Raw genomic sequence first — 15,145 nt, 5'->3', positions numbered from 1 at the left:
CCCTTCAAAAAGAGAAACTTGAATCCAACATATGGTATTTAGATAACAGAGCCAACAGTCATATGACAATCTTCAAGTCAAAATTCACGGAGCTGAATGAACAGATACATGAATACATGAGTTTTGGTGATGGCTCTACGGTAAAAATAAAAGGGAAGGGATCTATGAGTTTTTAATGCAAGAATGAGGAGACTCGCACTCTTGATGATGTGTACTATATTCCAACTCTTCAGAATAATATAACAGCATTGGACAACTGTTAGAGGAAGAAAATAGAATCGCAATCAAAGGTAACTTACTATGGGTGTATCACACTCAGGATAAACTTCGCATGAAGGTGAAATGATCCCAAAACAAGCTTTATAAAATCATCATCAATAATACAAAATCAGAATGTATGCTGGAAAAGAAAGACGAGGCATCAAAATTGTGGCATAAACGTATGGGACACGTGAATTATCACGCCTTATCTTTGATTTTCAAGGACAAGATGGTAAATGACATGTTAAGGATCACACAACCAAATGAGGTATGCATAGGCTGTATCATGTCAAAGCAAACTAGAAAAAAGTTTTCCTCTAAGACAGTTTACAGTGCAATAAAAGTTCTGAAATTGGTGAATGGAGAGCTTTGTGATCCAATTCAACCTGAAACAACATCTGACAAAAGGTATTTTTTCTTGTTGGTGGATGATTATAGTCGATATATGTGGGTTTATTTTTATAAAAACAAAGATGAAGCTTTGATTGCGTTTAAATTTTTTTGTGCTCTGATGGAAAGAGGGCCTGAGAGAAAAGTTAGGGCTTTGAGAATTGACAGAGGTGGTCAATTTGGTTCAAATGAGTTCAATATTAACTGTGATATAGCTGGAATTAAGAGGCATTATACAACACCTTACACACCACAACAAAATGGCATGGTGGAGAGACGTAATAGGACAGTAGTGGAGATGGCTAGGAGTTGCTTAAAAGAAATGAAGCTCCCACCCGTTATATGGGGAGAATCTGTAAGACACTCGATATATTTGCTGAATTGACTCCCAACGCGAGCATTGTTAGGGATCACTCCATATGAGGCTTGAAATGAGAAAAAACCGCACATTGGTCATATCAGAATATGTGGTTGTGTTGCACACATGAAGATTCCCATTTAACAGACCTAGAAATTGGATGATAGAAGCAGGAAAATAATAAACCTGTGCAAGGAACCTCGAAAACAAAGCATACCGGATTTCTAATCCAAATAGTAATAAGGTGCATGTGAGAAGGGATGTAACGTTCGAGGAAGGAAGATCGTGGCCCTGGAATCAAAGTGAAGTGAATTCTCAATCTGCTATATTTTCAATAGAAGGTGATCTTACAGCAGAAGAAAGAGAGTTTCAAAATAGTACAGGTGATGATGATCAAGGAAACATGGGCAGTAACACTCCACAAAGCGGACATACGGATGGTAGTAATTCATTAATATCTCAGACAGTTGTGCAACGATTGAATCTAGACAACTATGATGACAGTACCGAGCCAAAAAAAACAGGAAAGCTCAATAAAATTTATGATGAAACTGAGGAGATACAATTGGATGAAGAACCCATGAATTTCTCACAAGCTGTCAAGGATCGTAACTGAAAGATAGGCATGGAAAGAGAAATGCAATCAATCGAGGACAACAATACATGGAGACTGACTGAGTTACAACCAGGTAAGAAAACAATTGGGTTGAAGTGGATATTTAAGTTAAAAAAGGATGTTGAAGGAAAGATAGTGAAGCACAAAGCGAGGTTTTTAGCCAAAGGCTACGTACAAGAACATGGGGTTTATTTTGATGAAATTTTCGCTCCGATGATAAGGCTTGAAATTGTCCGTCTTCTTCTATCATTGGCTGCAAAAAGTGAGTGGGAAGTCCATTACCTTGATGTAAAAACGTCATTTGTGAATGGAGAAATTACTGAAAGCTTTGTACGGGCTACGCCAAGCACCACGTGCTTGGTATGCTAAACCGAATTCCTGTGTGGTGAGCTTGTGTTTTAAGAGATGTCCATCAGAATATGCAGTACATTTAAGGAAGGAAAGAGAAAATAGTTTAATTGTGGTTGTATATGTAGATGATCTTTTGGTGATAGGAAACAATGTTTTTGTGATCGAGAAGTTTAAGAGGGAAATGAGTCAAAATTTGAAAATGACAGACATGGGGAAGCTGAGCTATTAGTTGAGAATAAAGGTGGAGCAAGACAAGGGATGTATCAAACTTAAACAAATATGATATGGAAGGAATATCAATGAGAAGACAGGCATGAAAGGATGCATTCCAGTCAAGTATCCGGTGGAACCAAAGGAGAAAATTGACAAGGATGAAGGAGGAAAAATGGTTGACGTTACTCATTACAAGAGCATGATCGGGGGACTCAGTTACCTAGTACACACCAGGCTGGATATTGTGTATTCTGTTGGTAGATACATCGAACGTCCAACTGTCACTCATCAGAATGCAGTCAAGAGAATCATTCGATATGTACAAGGTACTCTGCAGTTCAGGTTAGTGTATACAAAAGACATTGGAAATAATGTTTTGTATGGTTTTGCAGACAACGATTTGGCTAGAAACTTATATAACACAAGAAGCACAGGAGGGATGTGTTTTTATCTGAATGAAAGTCTTGTTACATGGGTCTCGCAAAAGCAAAGGTGTGATGCTTTGTCGTGATACGAAGTAGAATTTATGGCTGCTACTGCAGCAGCCTGCCAGGTAATTTGGATTCGAAATCTTTTAAACCATTAGTCATTTGTGCTGTACATCGATAATAGTCAGGCTTAGAACAAAGTACTTACGATTAAACTGTGATGGTCATATGAAACAAGACGATTCTAAGCTCAGACAAGAGTGTAATTATACAAACTTGGAAGACAAATTCGGATATAATTAAAGAGCAATACCTTTTTTATTTAATATTTGTGACCTCCTCCAATAGGTTAAGGAATATAAATGTAAGTACATGTACTAAAGCAAATAAACTTATCAGATTTTGTCTGTGTTAATTTTTTAGCTTAATGAAACCTCAATCATTGTCGACACGTCAAAGTATATAGCAGACCTGAAATAAAAAGTGGATAGACTGAATCAAGATATCGGTACCGGGAAAAGCTCTAGTCACAACCAGACCTCATGGCCTGTGGTATGTAATGTTTATCTAATTAAGTTCTAAATGCATAGGGGGGCTGGGATTTAGGGATTTACATGGGTTTAACCTGGCCTTGTTGGGGAAACAATGTTGGCACTTCATCAAGAATCCAGAAACGCTGGTGGCACGGGTGTTTGAATCGAAATATTACCCAAATAGCTCTTTGTTGGATGCAAGTAGAGGTGGTGGGGCGAGCTTTATCTGGTCGGGTTTGTGGCAAGCAAAAGAAGCTGTAAAACATGGTTTCAGATGGGTGTTAGGAGACGGGGCGACTATAGATGTTTTTAGTGATGCTTGGCTTAGAGGGAAAGAAGGATATAGGGTTGAGACTGTACGAGCTGTTGAAATAGAAGTTGTTAAGGCTTGTGATTTATTTTCTCCTGGTGTAAAGAAATGGGATACTCAAAAGGTGAACAGTTTATTCTTAGACTGTGATGCTAAGGCGATATTAGCAACACCTATTCCAATTAATCAGGTAAGTGATCGCATTGCATGGACAGAAGCTGTAGACGGGAAGTATAGTGTCAAATCTGGCTATAGGTACTGGCATACTAGAAATGGAGTATATTGTGATGATGCTCATGAGCAAGGATGGAAAAAACTATGGAAGATTGATGTACCACATAAGATTAAGATCCTACTTTGGAGGATTTGCAGAAACAATGTGCCTGTTCGGAATCTATTGAAGGGAAAAGGTGTACGAACAACTATAATGTGTCTTATGTGCGGAGTTGACGTTGAACATCTACTTCACGTGTTCTTGGACTGCAGCTACGCAAAGCAGTGTTGGGGGTTGTTGAATGCAGAGTTTGACAGTTCATTGGTGGAATCAGCACCGAGATGGCTACTTGAAAGACTGGCTATGGAATCACAGGAAGTTTTGGTGCAAACGGCCTCTATATTATGGGGTATATGGTGGGCGAGAAACAAGCAGGTCTGGGAGCAAAAGAAACTGACACCTGAGATAGCAATGCAATGAAGTTTAGCTCAAGTCAGTCAGTGGAGAGAAGTGCGACGTGAAAAGAATGGGATGCTTGGGTCTCGATTACAAAGTTCTAGATCAGAGGTGGTGAGGTGGTCAGCTCCAATAGCAGGTAGATTAAAGTTAAATGTAGATGCATCTGTTTTCAGTGGTGATTCAACATTTGCAGTGGGAATGGTGATCAGGAACCATGGTGGTGAATTCATTCAGGCAAAGAACTGTATGATTGCAGGTGCAGTATCGGTTTTTGAGGCTGAGACAAGGGGTTTGTTGGAAGCTCTGCAGTGGATCAACGAACTGCAACTTAGTAATGTGGATATTGAAAGTGATTCTATGCTCACGGTTAATGCGGTTGTCAGAGGAGCAGAAAATTATTTGGAAGTAGACAATGTGCTACACGAGTGTCAAGTACTTCATGAAAGTAATTCTAGTATCACTATCTCTTATGTTAAAAAGCAGGCCAACAAGGTTGCCCATTTGTTAGCTAGGGTACCTTGTTTGGTGAATTGCTCTAATGTTTTTTGGTCTCCTCCATTCTCTGTGTTGGAGACAGTGATGTACGAAGCAAATTTGAGTTAATGCAATTTAAGTTGTTTTCAAAAAAAAAAAAAAGTTTCTCGATTTTGTTAGACTTGATTTGCTCTTTTTAGCGCATTTTGTGATTTCTGGTCATGTGTGTCATTGTTGTACTTTCATTTTTGATGTTACAGTCTTTCCAATTGGTATATGAATGTCAAGATTTTTCATTTATGTTCATAAGTCTTGCCTATTTTCAAAGGGATTGTTATCAGTTCTTTTATTAGTATAAGTGAACTTGCAGCTATAAGTAGCAGCATCTTGTGCTTTCTTTTTATTTAATATACTTTTGTTAATCTTCCCTCACAAAGCTCTGCTAATTCAACAAGAATCTTTTGCAAGGATTCTTCTCCCAGGATGGTTGGAGCTATTTACAATTTATTTATTAAATGGATTTATTAAGGAGTACACAAGAAGCCTATTAAACACTTCTAGTAGCTTTTATATTAAATTTTCAAGGAAACTCATCACAACTACAACCTAATCAAATAAATGCTCAAATAGCACATCACGAAATCATTAGTCTCTCTTACTTATTTTATAATACTGTGCAGCTGCAATCAGCACATACCAACTTCAAGCTCGTAAAGAGTGGAAGCATATTGCATCTACAACATTTGAGCATTTTGAACAGGAGGGTAACCAGGCAATCTCAGTTGCGGATTTAAAGTTTGTAATGTACATGTTTACATTTTGGTAAAGCCAATTATGTGTAATTATCGTCATAATGTATATGTTTGTATTTTGGTGGATGTTTGGATGTAAACTAGTGCTAATATATTTGATGTTTGGATGTCAAAAAACTGGTGGTATTAGATATTTTTTGATGAAAATAGAATTGGCTATTGTGATATAGTTTTGGTTTATATGTATGCAAGAACATGATTCATATACCAATCAAATCTAACAAATAATTGATGTCCTATGGAGGTTTGACATCAGCTTATTATATAGCAACTTATGTCTCTTATGAACAAAACATCAGTTGAGTTTAAGATGAACGATGTTAAATTACATATTTAACAACAGTTCAAAAGTATCTTAAATACAAGCTTACATAACTGAATCTAATATTATAATTTACATCAGTTCATAAAAAAACCGATGTTAAAAGTACTTATTTACAACGTCCTAAATTTCATAATCATAAACGATGTCTTTGTCTGTTTTTTCTTTGTGTGTCACATGCTTAAATTGATAAAAAATAAAAGATAAACTATTATTGCACTCATGATCATGTGTTAAAATATAATATATTAGAAAAAAGATATCAGTTTCTAAGTTAGAACTATTGTCTACTCGTATCTTAGACATCGGTCTAAAACCGATGTCTAAAATTCTGGACCTTTCTCTACACATGCAAAGACATCGCTTTTAAAAACTTTTAACATTGATTTATAATCGATGTCTTTTGACCTATTTATTGTAGTGGTACATATTCTTCTCACCACTCTTCTCACAATGTTTTTGCTGACAAGTCCGTTGAGAACTTATAATTTAATTTTGTTGTAAAAGATTGTGTCTTAAAACTTGTTAATGCTGGGAATGTTCATTCTGAAAATGATAAGAATGCTGCTTTTGCTGAGGGATCTTGATAAATCTGCAGAGCCAGAAAAATCTCTTTCTTGAAGTACTTTAGTTTAAAAAAACACAAATAAGAGTAATCTTAGACCTCGACCTAGTGCTGGTTTGTCTTACAATAAGGACAGGTCAGTCAACTTGATACCCAGTAGAGAGTTTTTGTTGTATCACTACATGAAAAATGTCAATAGATATCAGTTATTGACTGTTGTGAAAGATGCAAAAAATCGATGTCTATGTGGGTATAGTAAAAGGTCCCTGTTTTTCACATCGGTTCTGGACCGATGTGAAAATAACATTATACATCATTTCTAAATAGATAACCGATGTATTATATATACTAAGACATCGGTTAGTAATCGATGTGAAAAACAAGAAACAAAGTATTATTATCAAATTAATACAAAGTATTCCAATATACATCATTGACAAAATCAAAAACATAATTCTCAAACCCAAACATTATAAAGTGAAAATGAAATTTTCCTTCTAGTCTTCTATGTTGAAGCAGATCATATTCCACACCCTGTTACTAGATCATATGTTGAAGCAGATCATATTCCACACCCTGTTACTAGATCATATGCAGACTATTCCACAGCAACCCATTATAGCAGATCATATTCTAGAGCAGTATATGCATCCTGTTATATATAACGCTATCATCCATATCATAAACAGCTGGCAACACCACTGCATAAACTTACGTGCTATTCCGATGACATAATTTATAATCTGGACTCCAAACACATTCCGAAATGAAATGAAGTTAACACATGAATTTTTATAAAATATACCAGGAGAAAGAATATTTATGAAGGTAACATGAAACTTACAAATAGTTTTGATAATCCAAAATCTAAAGAAGGTTTGTAGGTGTACAGCATCTTAGATGCCTGTTTGCTAACTTTATGAACTGTCTTCACTTCAAGAATCCTGCAAAATAATTTTTAAACAAATAACCTTAAAACTATCTACCTTTGTCCGGCTAGAAAGGCCTAAAACGGGGATGAAATGAAGAGATCGCCCTTTAGTTTTAACAACATATTTAGAAGAGAACGCTGCTGCCATCAAAGAGACACTGCCAAAGCTTGCATAAACTGAGGCAACGCCAAATTTTTTCACCAACTCAAAAAAAAAAACAGACCAATGAGAAAGTTACAGACCTGTATTTTTAAGATAGAAAAGAAACTTACAATTCTGTACCAAAGAGGTAGATGCAATAACAGCTTAAACAACATATATCACACATTATGTATTTGTATAAGCTTTTCAGACCTGTGATGTACAAGATACTACCTACTAACACATTTGTTGCATTTCTCAATCCCGTTTAGTAATACTAGCAGGTCAGTATTACTATTTGTTTATACATTATGGAACAACAAAAACGCTAGACTGTGACAGAATAAAGTTTGGGATAATTTAAACCTCTGATTTCCATACTTGAACAGTTAAACTATTCATCATCGGCAAACACATCCAACAAGCCCCCTCAGTACAACTTTGATTGCTCATATACTACATATCACAACTGATACTTCATACTTCTTGCAGTATCACTCTGTCTACTAAATTGACTTGCAGAAAGATGAGCCATACCCAATGAACTGAGAAATTGAAGCTCATGATCTTCCCACGTGTTCTACTGCTGCTAAGCTCTGTTATAATAAGACCAGTTGCTGGACCGGCTCCAGTGGAAAAGGTGAATATTTACCTAAACAAGGAAGATGAATGAGATAATGGAAATGTAATATATTATAGGCATAAGTTTATTAACACACAAAAATTATAAACCATGACTTTAGAGAATGATGGAGTTTACATCAGTGTTCCCAATATTGATAAGTTGTGACTCAGCACCTCATCCAATGGAAAGATAATAGCATAGACCACGAGAAATATTGAAACTTCCTGTATAAAGACCAGTACAATGGTTAAGTTAATATCAGACAACAAAGTTTGGGACCTTTTCCGTGAATCCTAAAGTACAAAATGAGTCCTAAAATACACAAGTTTTTAAAAATATATTAAATATATAAATTTGAATACTTAATAAATATATTAAGTATTTGTGGATTCAGCTATAATTGTAAAAAAAAGGTAACTTGTCACTCGGTGTTTTAATAAAATTCTCCAGATAGCCTGAAGTTTTCATGCCTAAAAAAACTGATAAACATAATTATCATTCATAAAACCAAGGATCCCTGACTAATTAGTATCTATTATTTTTCCATTGAATAATTTATTAAGATAAAGTAACATCTGAATAAATATGCATTTAACAAATTTGCCTCAATTCCAAACAAGGGAATAGTTGGATATCAGTCCTCCCTTAAGATTAAAAACGTAAGTTGCGAAAGTAACAAAAGAAAGAAAATACTATATCCAACATGACGACCCTTCCTTTTAGCTTCCTTCATCCTGCGAGCACGAGAACGAGAGTGAATCTTGGTAGGATTCCTGATAATAAACCCATCCTTACCAACTTCCTTATGTTCTGACCTGCTCGCCGCAAAACACAAAACATAAAGACAAAAGCTTACGGTTATTATAAATTAATCTACCACCTATCAATATCCTAAGCTTTCTAGTCCCAACTTCATCAGAATAATTACATCACAACAAGAATGTAAAGTTGTGCTTATTACTGCTGTCTCTCCTACACATTCAAATGAATAGTCTGCTACTCCATCAAAACCCCACATCAAATTTCAAAACCCCAAATACAAAAGCAACAAAAAAGCCACATCAACAAAACAATCAAGAACCAAAATCAAGCAACCCATTTCACAAAAAGAAAGAATTAAAAACCGAAAATTAAATTTTGAAAAGAAATTAGAATAACACTTACTAATTACTACGGATTCGAGCTAGGGTTCAACCTCCTTTGCACAAATCGACCAATGTTCAACCTCTTTTGCACAAATCAACCAAAACTTGCAGCTAATCGGCCATTTCATTTGAAAGTTAGCATTCAATTACTTGAAATATAGGATTTAAATTAGGGGTTTCAAACCTATAGCTCTAATTAAGGTAGTATAAGTTAGGGTTTCAATGTAGAAGGTTGAGAGTGAGTGAGTGAGAGAGAATCGAGAAAGAGAAGGAGATTAAGGAGAGAGTCGGGTGAGAGAGAGTCAAGTGAGAGATGGAGATGAAGCAGTGATATATTTTTAGCAAAGAGGGGGGAAGGGGTTATTTTTCACGTGTTTTTTAAAAAGTAGTTTAAACATTAGTTTTGATTTTAATTGATGTAAAAAATGGTTCTTAACGTCATTTTAGAACAAACAGATGTTAAAAATATTTTTAACATCGGTCCTATGAGGTGATGTCTATTGGTTCTTTTTTTGTAGTGTATACTCGTAAATAATGGGACTCCGATTGCAAATAATGGGACTCCAGTTGCATTGGGCACTTCATTAGGGGAAAATTTTATTTTAATTTTATAAAAGAGCATGCTGTGAGATGATGGATCAAGCTTTGAGAAAGGGTACAATCGAAGAAAAAGACGCAGTACTTAGACTTCATTCAATGTAGATGGGAGGGAAAACTTTATAATTAAAGCCTTTGATGTAAGACTCCAAATTTTGGAGAAATGTCATCAAAAAATTCCTTGTTTGATCAAATTAGGATAAGTCCCACCTTCATACTACTCATGATATGGCTTAACCATGATTGCTGGAACAATTGGCAAGCCCCAGAAATTTGATGAGATTACTAGTCATTTTTAACCACTAAAGTTTTTTAGAGTTTAAATTAAACTTATATATGCTGCACTAAGACCACCATTGGTTTGGCATAAAGACGGTTCTAAAAAAAAGCTAAAGGTTGATGTTGAATATTCCCAGCTGGCTTATTCTTGCAGCCTTTGCAAGGCCTTCAGAAATTCCTTGTCCAAGTGTATTGACAACCTAGAAAGGATTATTCCTCAAGAAAGAAAAAAATGCAAAAAAAAAACCCAGAGTTGAACTAAAAAATCAATCTGCTCTAAAGGAAAGCAAGGAAGTTGATGGAGCTCAAATGAATGCTAATTTGGAACAAGCTGGAAACTCTGCTAATAAGAATCAAGACATGGTCATATAAAAATAATTGGTATAAGTCTGTAAAATGATTTAATATGGCTTGTCTGTATTTCTCCCTTTAGTCATGTATAATACAAATAATGCCCGAGAACCAGGCTGCAAAAATAAGAAACTACAGCTGTAATGTTAATCTAATTCCTAAACTTTAGCTCAGACCAATCAATTTACACAATTATAGAATCTGAACACCCTACGCATCCCTCATATCAAAAGAGTATCCCAACAAATCAGCGTATCATATCAGAAGAGCATCTCAACATATCTGGAGAATATCTCTACATATCACTAGAATCTCAACACCCCCTCAAGTTGGAGCATGTGGATTATAAATGCCCAACTTGGAAAGTAAGAATTGAAATTGACGTGTCCTTAAAGGCTTAGTGAATATGTCCGCCAACTGGACTGTTGTTGGAACATATGATGGAAGAATAGTCCCATCCTGAATAGGATCACGAACAAAGTGACAGTCACCTTCAATTTGCTTTGTGCTTTCATGAAAGACGAGATTTTTTGCAATGTGTAAATCGGACTGGCTATCGCAATACATACCAATAGCAGAAGGATGTTGGATTCCTAAACAAAGAAGAAGACCCTTTAACCATTTTAATTCACAAGTTAGGGAAGCCATTGCGCGATATTCAGCCTCTGCCGAAGAACATGCGACATTATGTTGTTTCTTTGTTTTCCATGAAATTGGGGAATGACTCAAAAATAAAAGCCAGCTTGTAAGGGATCGATGAGTAAGTGGACATGCTGCCCAGAAAAAATCACACCAACCTGTTAAAGAGAGGCAACTATCAGCTTGTAGTAAAATTCCTTGACCCGGGGAACCTTTCAGGTAACGAACAACACGCAAGACAGCTTCCCAATATTCTCGTCTTGGTGCTTGCAAAAATTGTGACAGAACATGTACGGAGTATGCCAAATCTGGACGCGTCGCTGTTAAATAAATTAACTGGCCAACCAAACGACGATAAGCTTCCGGAATTGTCAAAAGTTCTCCCGAAGCACGAGCAAGCTGGTGGTTTTGCTCAATAGGAAAAGGAGCAGGCTTGGCACCGAGAAGGCCAACTTCTGATATAATGTCAAGAGAATATTTTCTTTGGCAAAGAAATATACTGTTAGGTCACACACACTGTAGAGGGGGTGAATACAGTGTATAATACAATCAAATCGAACTTTAATATATTAAGTAACAGAAAACAAACTTTATTGAAACAATAAACTCTGTTACAGTATGGAACTGTTACCTCTCAGTGATGAACAAATATCACGAGAGCTGCTAGGGTTACAATGAATAATCTTCTCGAATATGATAACACTTTTTGTGTAAACCCTATGTCTGTGTTTATATACTACACAGTTGCAAGATAATCGCTAATTGATATGGAATATAATTCTGCTTCCTAAAATATATCAATCAGATATCTTTTCTTCCAAGTATTCCATTCTTCACGGAACTCCTTCTTCATACATATCTCTTCTTATGTTTATCTCGATCTTCTTTCCTTTAATCAGCTATTGTCCTTATCTGATCGTCCTTCAGCACTTAAGTTCTGATATCTAACTTCTGATGATTATCTCCTGATAATATAAGTACTGATATCCTTAAGTCCTGACTTCCAGTATAAGTACTGATCAACAATTAAGTACTGATTTGTCCTGTTAAATAAGATCTGAAATCTAAACATAAATTATATTAGCCATGACATTATCAAATATATCTAACAATCTCCCCCAACTTGTAAATTAGCATAATATACAAGTTTAACAGATATTTGATGATGTCAAAAACATTAAGTACAAATGCATGAGAATTAGACTAGATAACTACAACTTACAGTCCTTAAAGCTTTACCAGTATTCAACTTCTGATAACAACTTCAGTCTGTAGAAATATCAGAATTTAAGCAGTTGTAGATCTTCGACTTGGCTTCATCATCTGATCTCTCTGATGTCAGGAGTTGTTCTGAGATAGTTCTTTAACAAATATTTCTCAGCATATCTGAGTTCATCAATCATTCTCCTTTTGGCATCTTTAAGCTCTGCAGTATCTTCACCAATTTGAAAGATTGCAGCTCTGAGATCATTGATCTTTGCTTTTCTTATATCCTGATCCAGTCTGATCAAATAAGCTTTATCAGACTCAAGATTGAATTCAACAACCCTATACCCCCAGAAAGGTAGTTATAATTTTAGCAGTGTTGGGCTTCATTTCAACTATATCACCATTGTGATCTCTGTACTTTGGAACATATATGCTGTCAGACTTAACAGAATAAAGCCTTTTCTGTCTCTGAATCTGTTCTTTTAAATAGTTTGTAGTAGTTCCTGTTATTCTGTCATCCACTTGAAGTAAGAAAAGTACATGCTCCAATTCTTCAAAATACTTCAATGGAATGACATTTTGTCTTATATGATAAACCCTACCATCTGTCATGAAATACAACATGATGTATTCTTTCAAGTAGGTATGGTAAACCATCTGTAGAGATTCCAGTTGATTCAATCTCTCAGAAGTTGCTCCAATACCTGGTTCACTCAAGGAAGTTGGATTATTGGTAGTGTTATGTATTCTCCTTTCATCAGCACTTCCCAATCCAGTTTTATCTCTAGCTTCCTTTCCAGTAACTACTCTTACTTCAAAACCACTTGCAGTAGTCTTCAAAGGTTGAGTCTGTTTTGCTTTAGTGAATCCTGGTAGGAGTGTCTTTGATCTATTTCTGATATCAAGTTAACTTGAGCTATGTCAGAGTTACTTGCTTCTTCTGAATATCAGAACTTACAATTTCTTGACTCTGAACAACTTGAGCCATGTCAGAGGTTGTTTTAAGAACTTTTCTTGAAGTCAGAGCAAGATTATCTTTTTCATCAGTAATTTCTTCATCCTCAGGAGGCACATAAACCTTGATAGGTTCACCAACCTTTTCTTTACCCTTAGATCTTGGATCTATCTGCGGTTGTGATCTAGCCAATGTTGCTTCAGTATGTGTCCTTTCTTTGATCACAATGCCTTTGAGTTTTGGAAGTGGCTTTTTACCAGAAGCTTCAGATTTAGATGTGACTTTCTCTGATTTAATCCTGGCTTCTTCTTTCATTAAACTCTCCAAGTCCATTCCTGGATTTTCCTGAAGAAATAACTGTCTTGACATTTCCTCATCGAGATCTAAAAGTTCATCAGAACTTATCCTTTTACCAGTAGCAGAACTTATTCTCTTCCCAGTATCAGAACTTGTCCTGTGACTAGCTTGTCTTGATGTGAATCCTCTACCTTAACTATGACCTCTACCCATTCCAGAGTTTCCTTGATCATCTTTTTCATTATCCTTTCCTGTCAGTGTCTTGTCAGTCTTGCATTTGGACTTAATTACTTTCTCCCCCTTTTTGGCATCAGCAGGTAGTAGAAGAGAGATAAGCAATTCCACTGAGGATTGGATTTCAGTTAGTTGTGATTGCTGAGAAGCTTGATTTTTCAGAATTTCATCAATCTGAGCTTGTTGATGATCTTGAGTCTTCTCAATATAAGCAATCCTGTCAATGGTAGGTTGGAAGAACTTTTTCTTATCAATTTTCCAAACTTGTTCCTGTTTGATAAAGTTCTCATGAATATTGTGTAGCTCTGCATGAGTAGTTGAATGAAGACCTTGTAGGTGTTTAGTACTCAATGCAGTGACTCTAAGCTGGGTTTTGAAATCATCAGAATTTAACATTTCATCAGCTTTAGTCAAGTGCTCAGCAAGATGCTTTTCAGTTGGAACACATGAAACTGAGTTCCATTCCTTAGTCCACTCCTGACCTGCAGGAGTTTCACTCCAAGGTACTGGTGCTTCTCCGGTAACAAACTTCTTAACCAGTTCAGAATTTAGAATAGTCTGTTGAGGAGCATGTCCTGAAGGACCTGTTGTATCAGCATCTGCAGTTGGAGCAGCATCACCAGTATCTCCAGCATTTGCAGCATCATAACTTAAAGAATCAGTATTTTCTGATAAGACAACAGTGTGAGTAGCAATAGAGGCTTCAGCATCCTCTAATTGCTGATCTTGTTCTAAGTTCTGATCAACAGCCAAATCCTGATGCTCACCTAAAGTCTGATCATCAGCATCATGATTCAAAGAAGATGTTGTTGATAACTCTGGAGTTTGAACAGCATCAGGAACAGGTATTGTAGAAGGATTAGTTGCTGGTGGAGCTTCTAAGAAAAGTATGTCAGGCACAACCAGGTTCTGGATATCAATTTCAGCACTTAGGCATGGATCAACAGGAGAGACAGACTTTGAACAGGAGACATAGATGGTGTGTTGGCCTTTTCAGTAGCAGCTTCCTTAGATGGAGTTGATGGAGAAGAAGTGACTGGAGCAAATTCCTTGTCTTGTGAGATCAGAGATTCCTGATCCCCTTCCTTAGTTGCTTCCTCTTCATCATCTGAAACTGGCCTTTTTGCCCTCTGTTTCTGGTATCTCTTAGTTGATTTGGATTCCTTGGGAGTTTCAGGAACTGTCATTCTTCTAAGCCTTTTGAGAAGCCTAGATCCCCCAATTCCAGAATCCTTCTGAGAAGTCTTTTTCTCAGCTTCACCTACAACAGGTTCTGAAGAAGGTACATGTTCCTCAGTATCAGATTCATCTCTCAAGGCAATCCTCCTTCTCTTTTGAGGTGTTTGAGGAACAGTCTTTGTCCTCTTTGGCTTGGAGGATGAAGGCTTCACAGTAGGTGCTGAGGCTGAGGGATGATCAGTCTGTGAAGTGGAGA

At 36.3% G+C, this 15,145-nt stretch overlaps 1 protein-coding gene and 1 long non-coding RNA gene across 3 annotated transcripts; one reads left to right on the top strand and one right to left on the bottom strand.

Moving 5' to 3' along the window:
* Positions 1 to 4,205: 4,205 nt before the first annotated feature.
* On the top strand, positions 4,206 to 4,736 carry LOC141721140 (uncharacterized). The gene has a single exon (XM_074523934.1). It carries the CDS (start codon positions 4,206 to 4,208, stop codon positions 4,734 to 4,736), a length of 531 nt encoding a protein of 176 aa, XP_074380035.1.
* A 1,943-nt stretch (positions 4,737 to 6,679) lies between these two features.
* LOC141661573 (uncharacterized) lies at positions 6,680 to 9,858 on the bottom strand. 2 transcript variants are annotated; one of them, XR_012550027.1, is made up of 6 exons: positions 9,169 to 9,635; positions 8,698 to 8,819; positions 8,140 to 8,228; positions 7,917 to 8,031; positions 7,151 to 7,250; positions 6,680 to 7,049 (listed from the first exon to the last, which is right to left on the bottom strand). It is a non-coding gene; the product is annotated as an uncharacterized LOC141661573 (long non-coding RNA). The 2 variants fall into 2 exon arrangements; XR_012550026.1 differs by having other exon boundaries at positions 7,151 to 8,031; positions 9,169 to 9,858.
* Positions 9,859 to 15,145: the final 5,287 nt, after the last annotated feature.

Source organism: Apium graveolens, chromosome 1, assembly GCF_009905375.1.
Source record: "Apium graveolens cultivar Ventura chromosome 1, ASM990537v1, whole genome shotgun sequence".
Taxonomy (NCBI): Eukaryota; Viridiplantae; Streptophyta; class Magnoliopsida; order Apiales; family Apiaceae; genus Apium; species Apium graveolens.
This window is presented reverse-complemented; position numbering and strand designations above follow the sequence as displayed.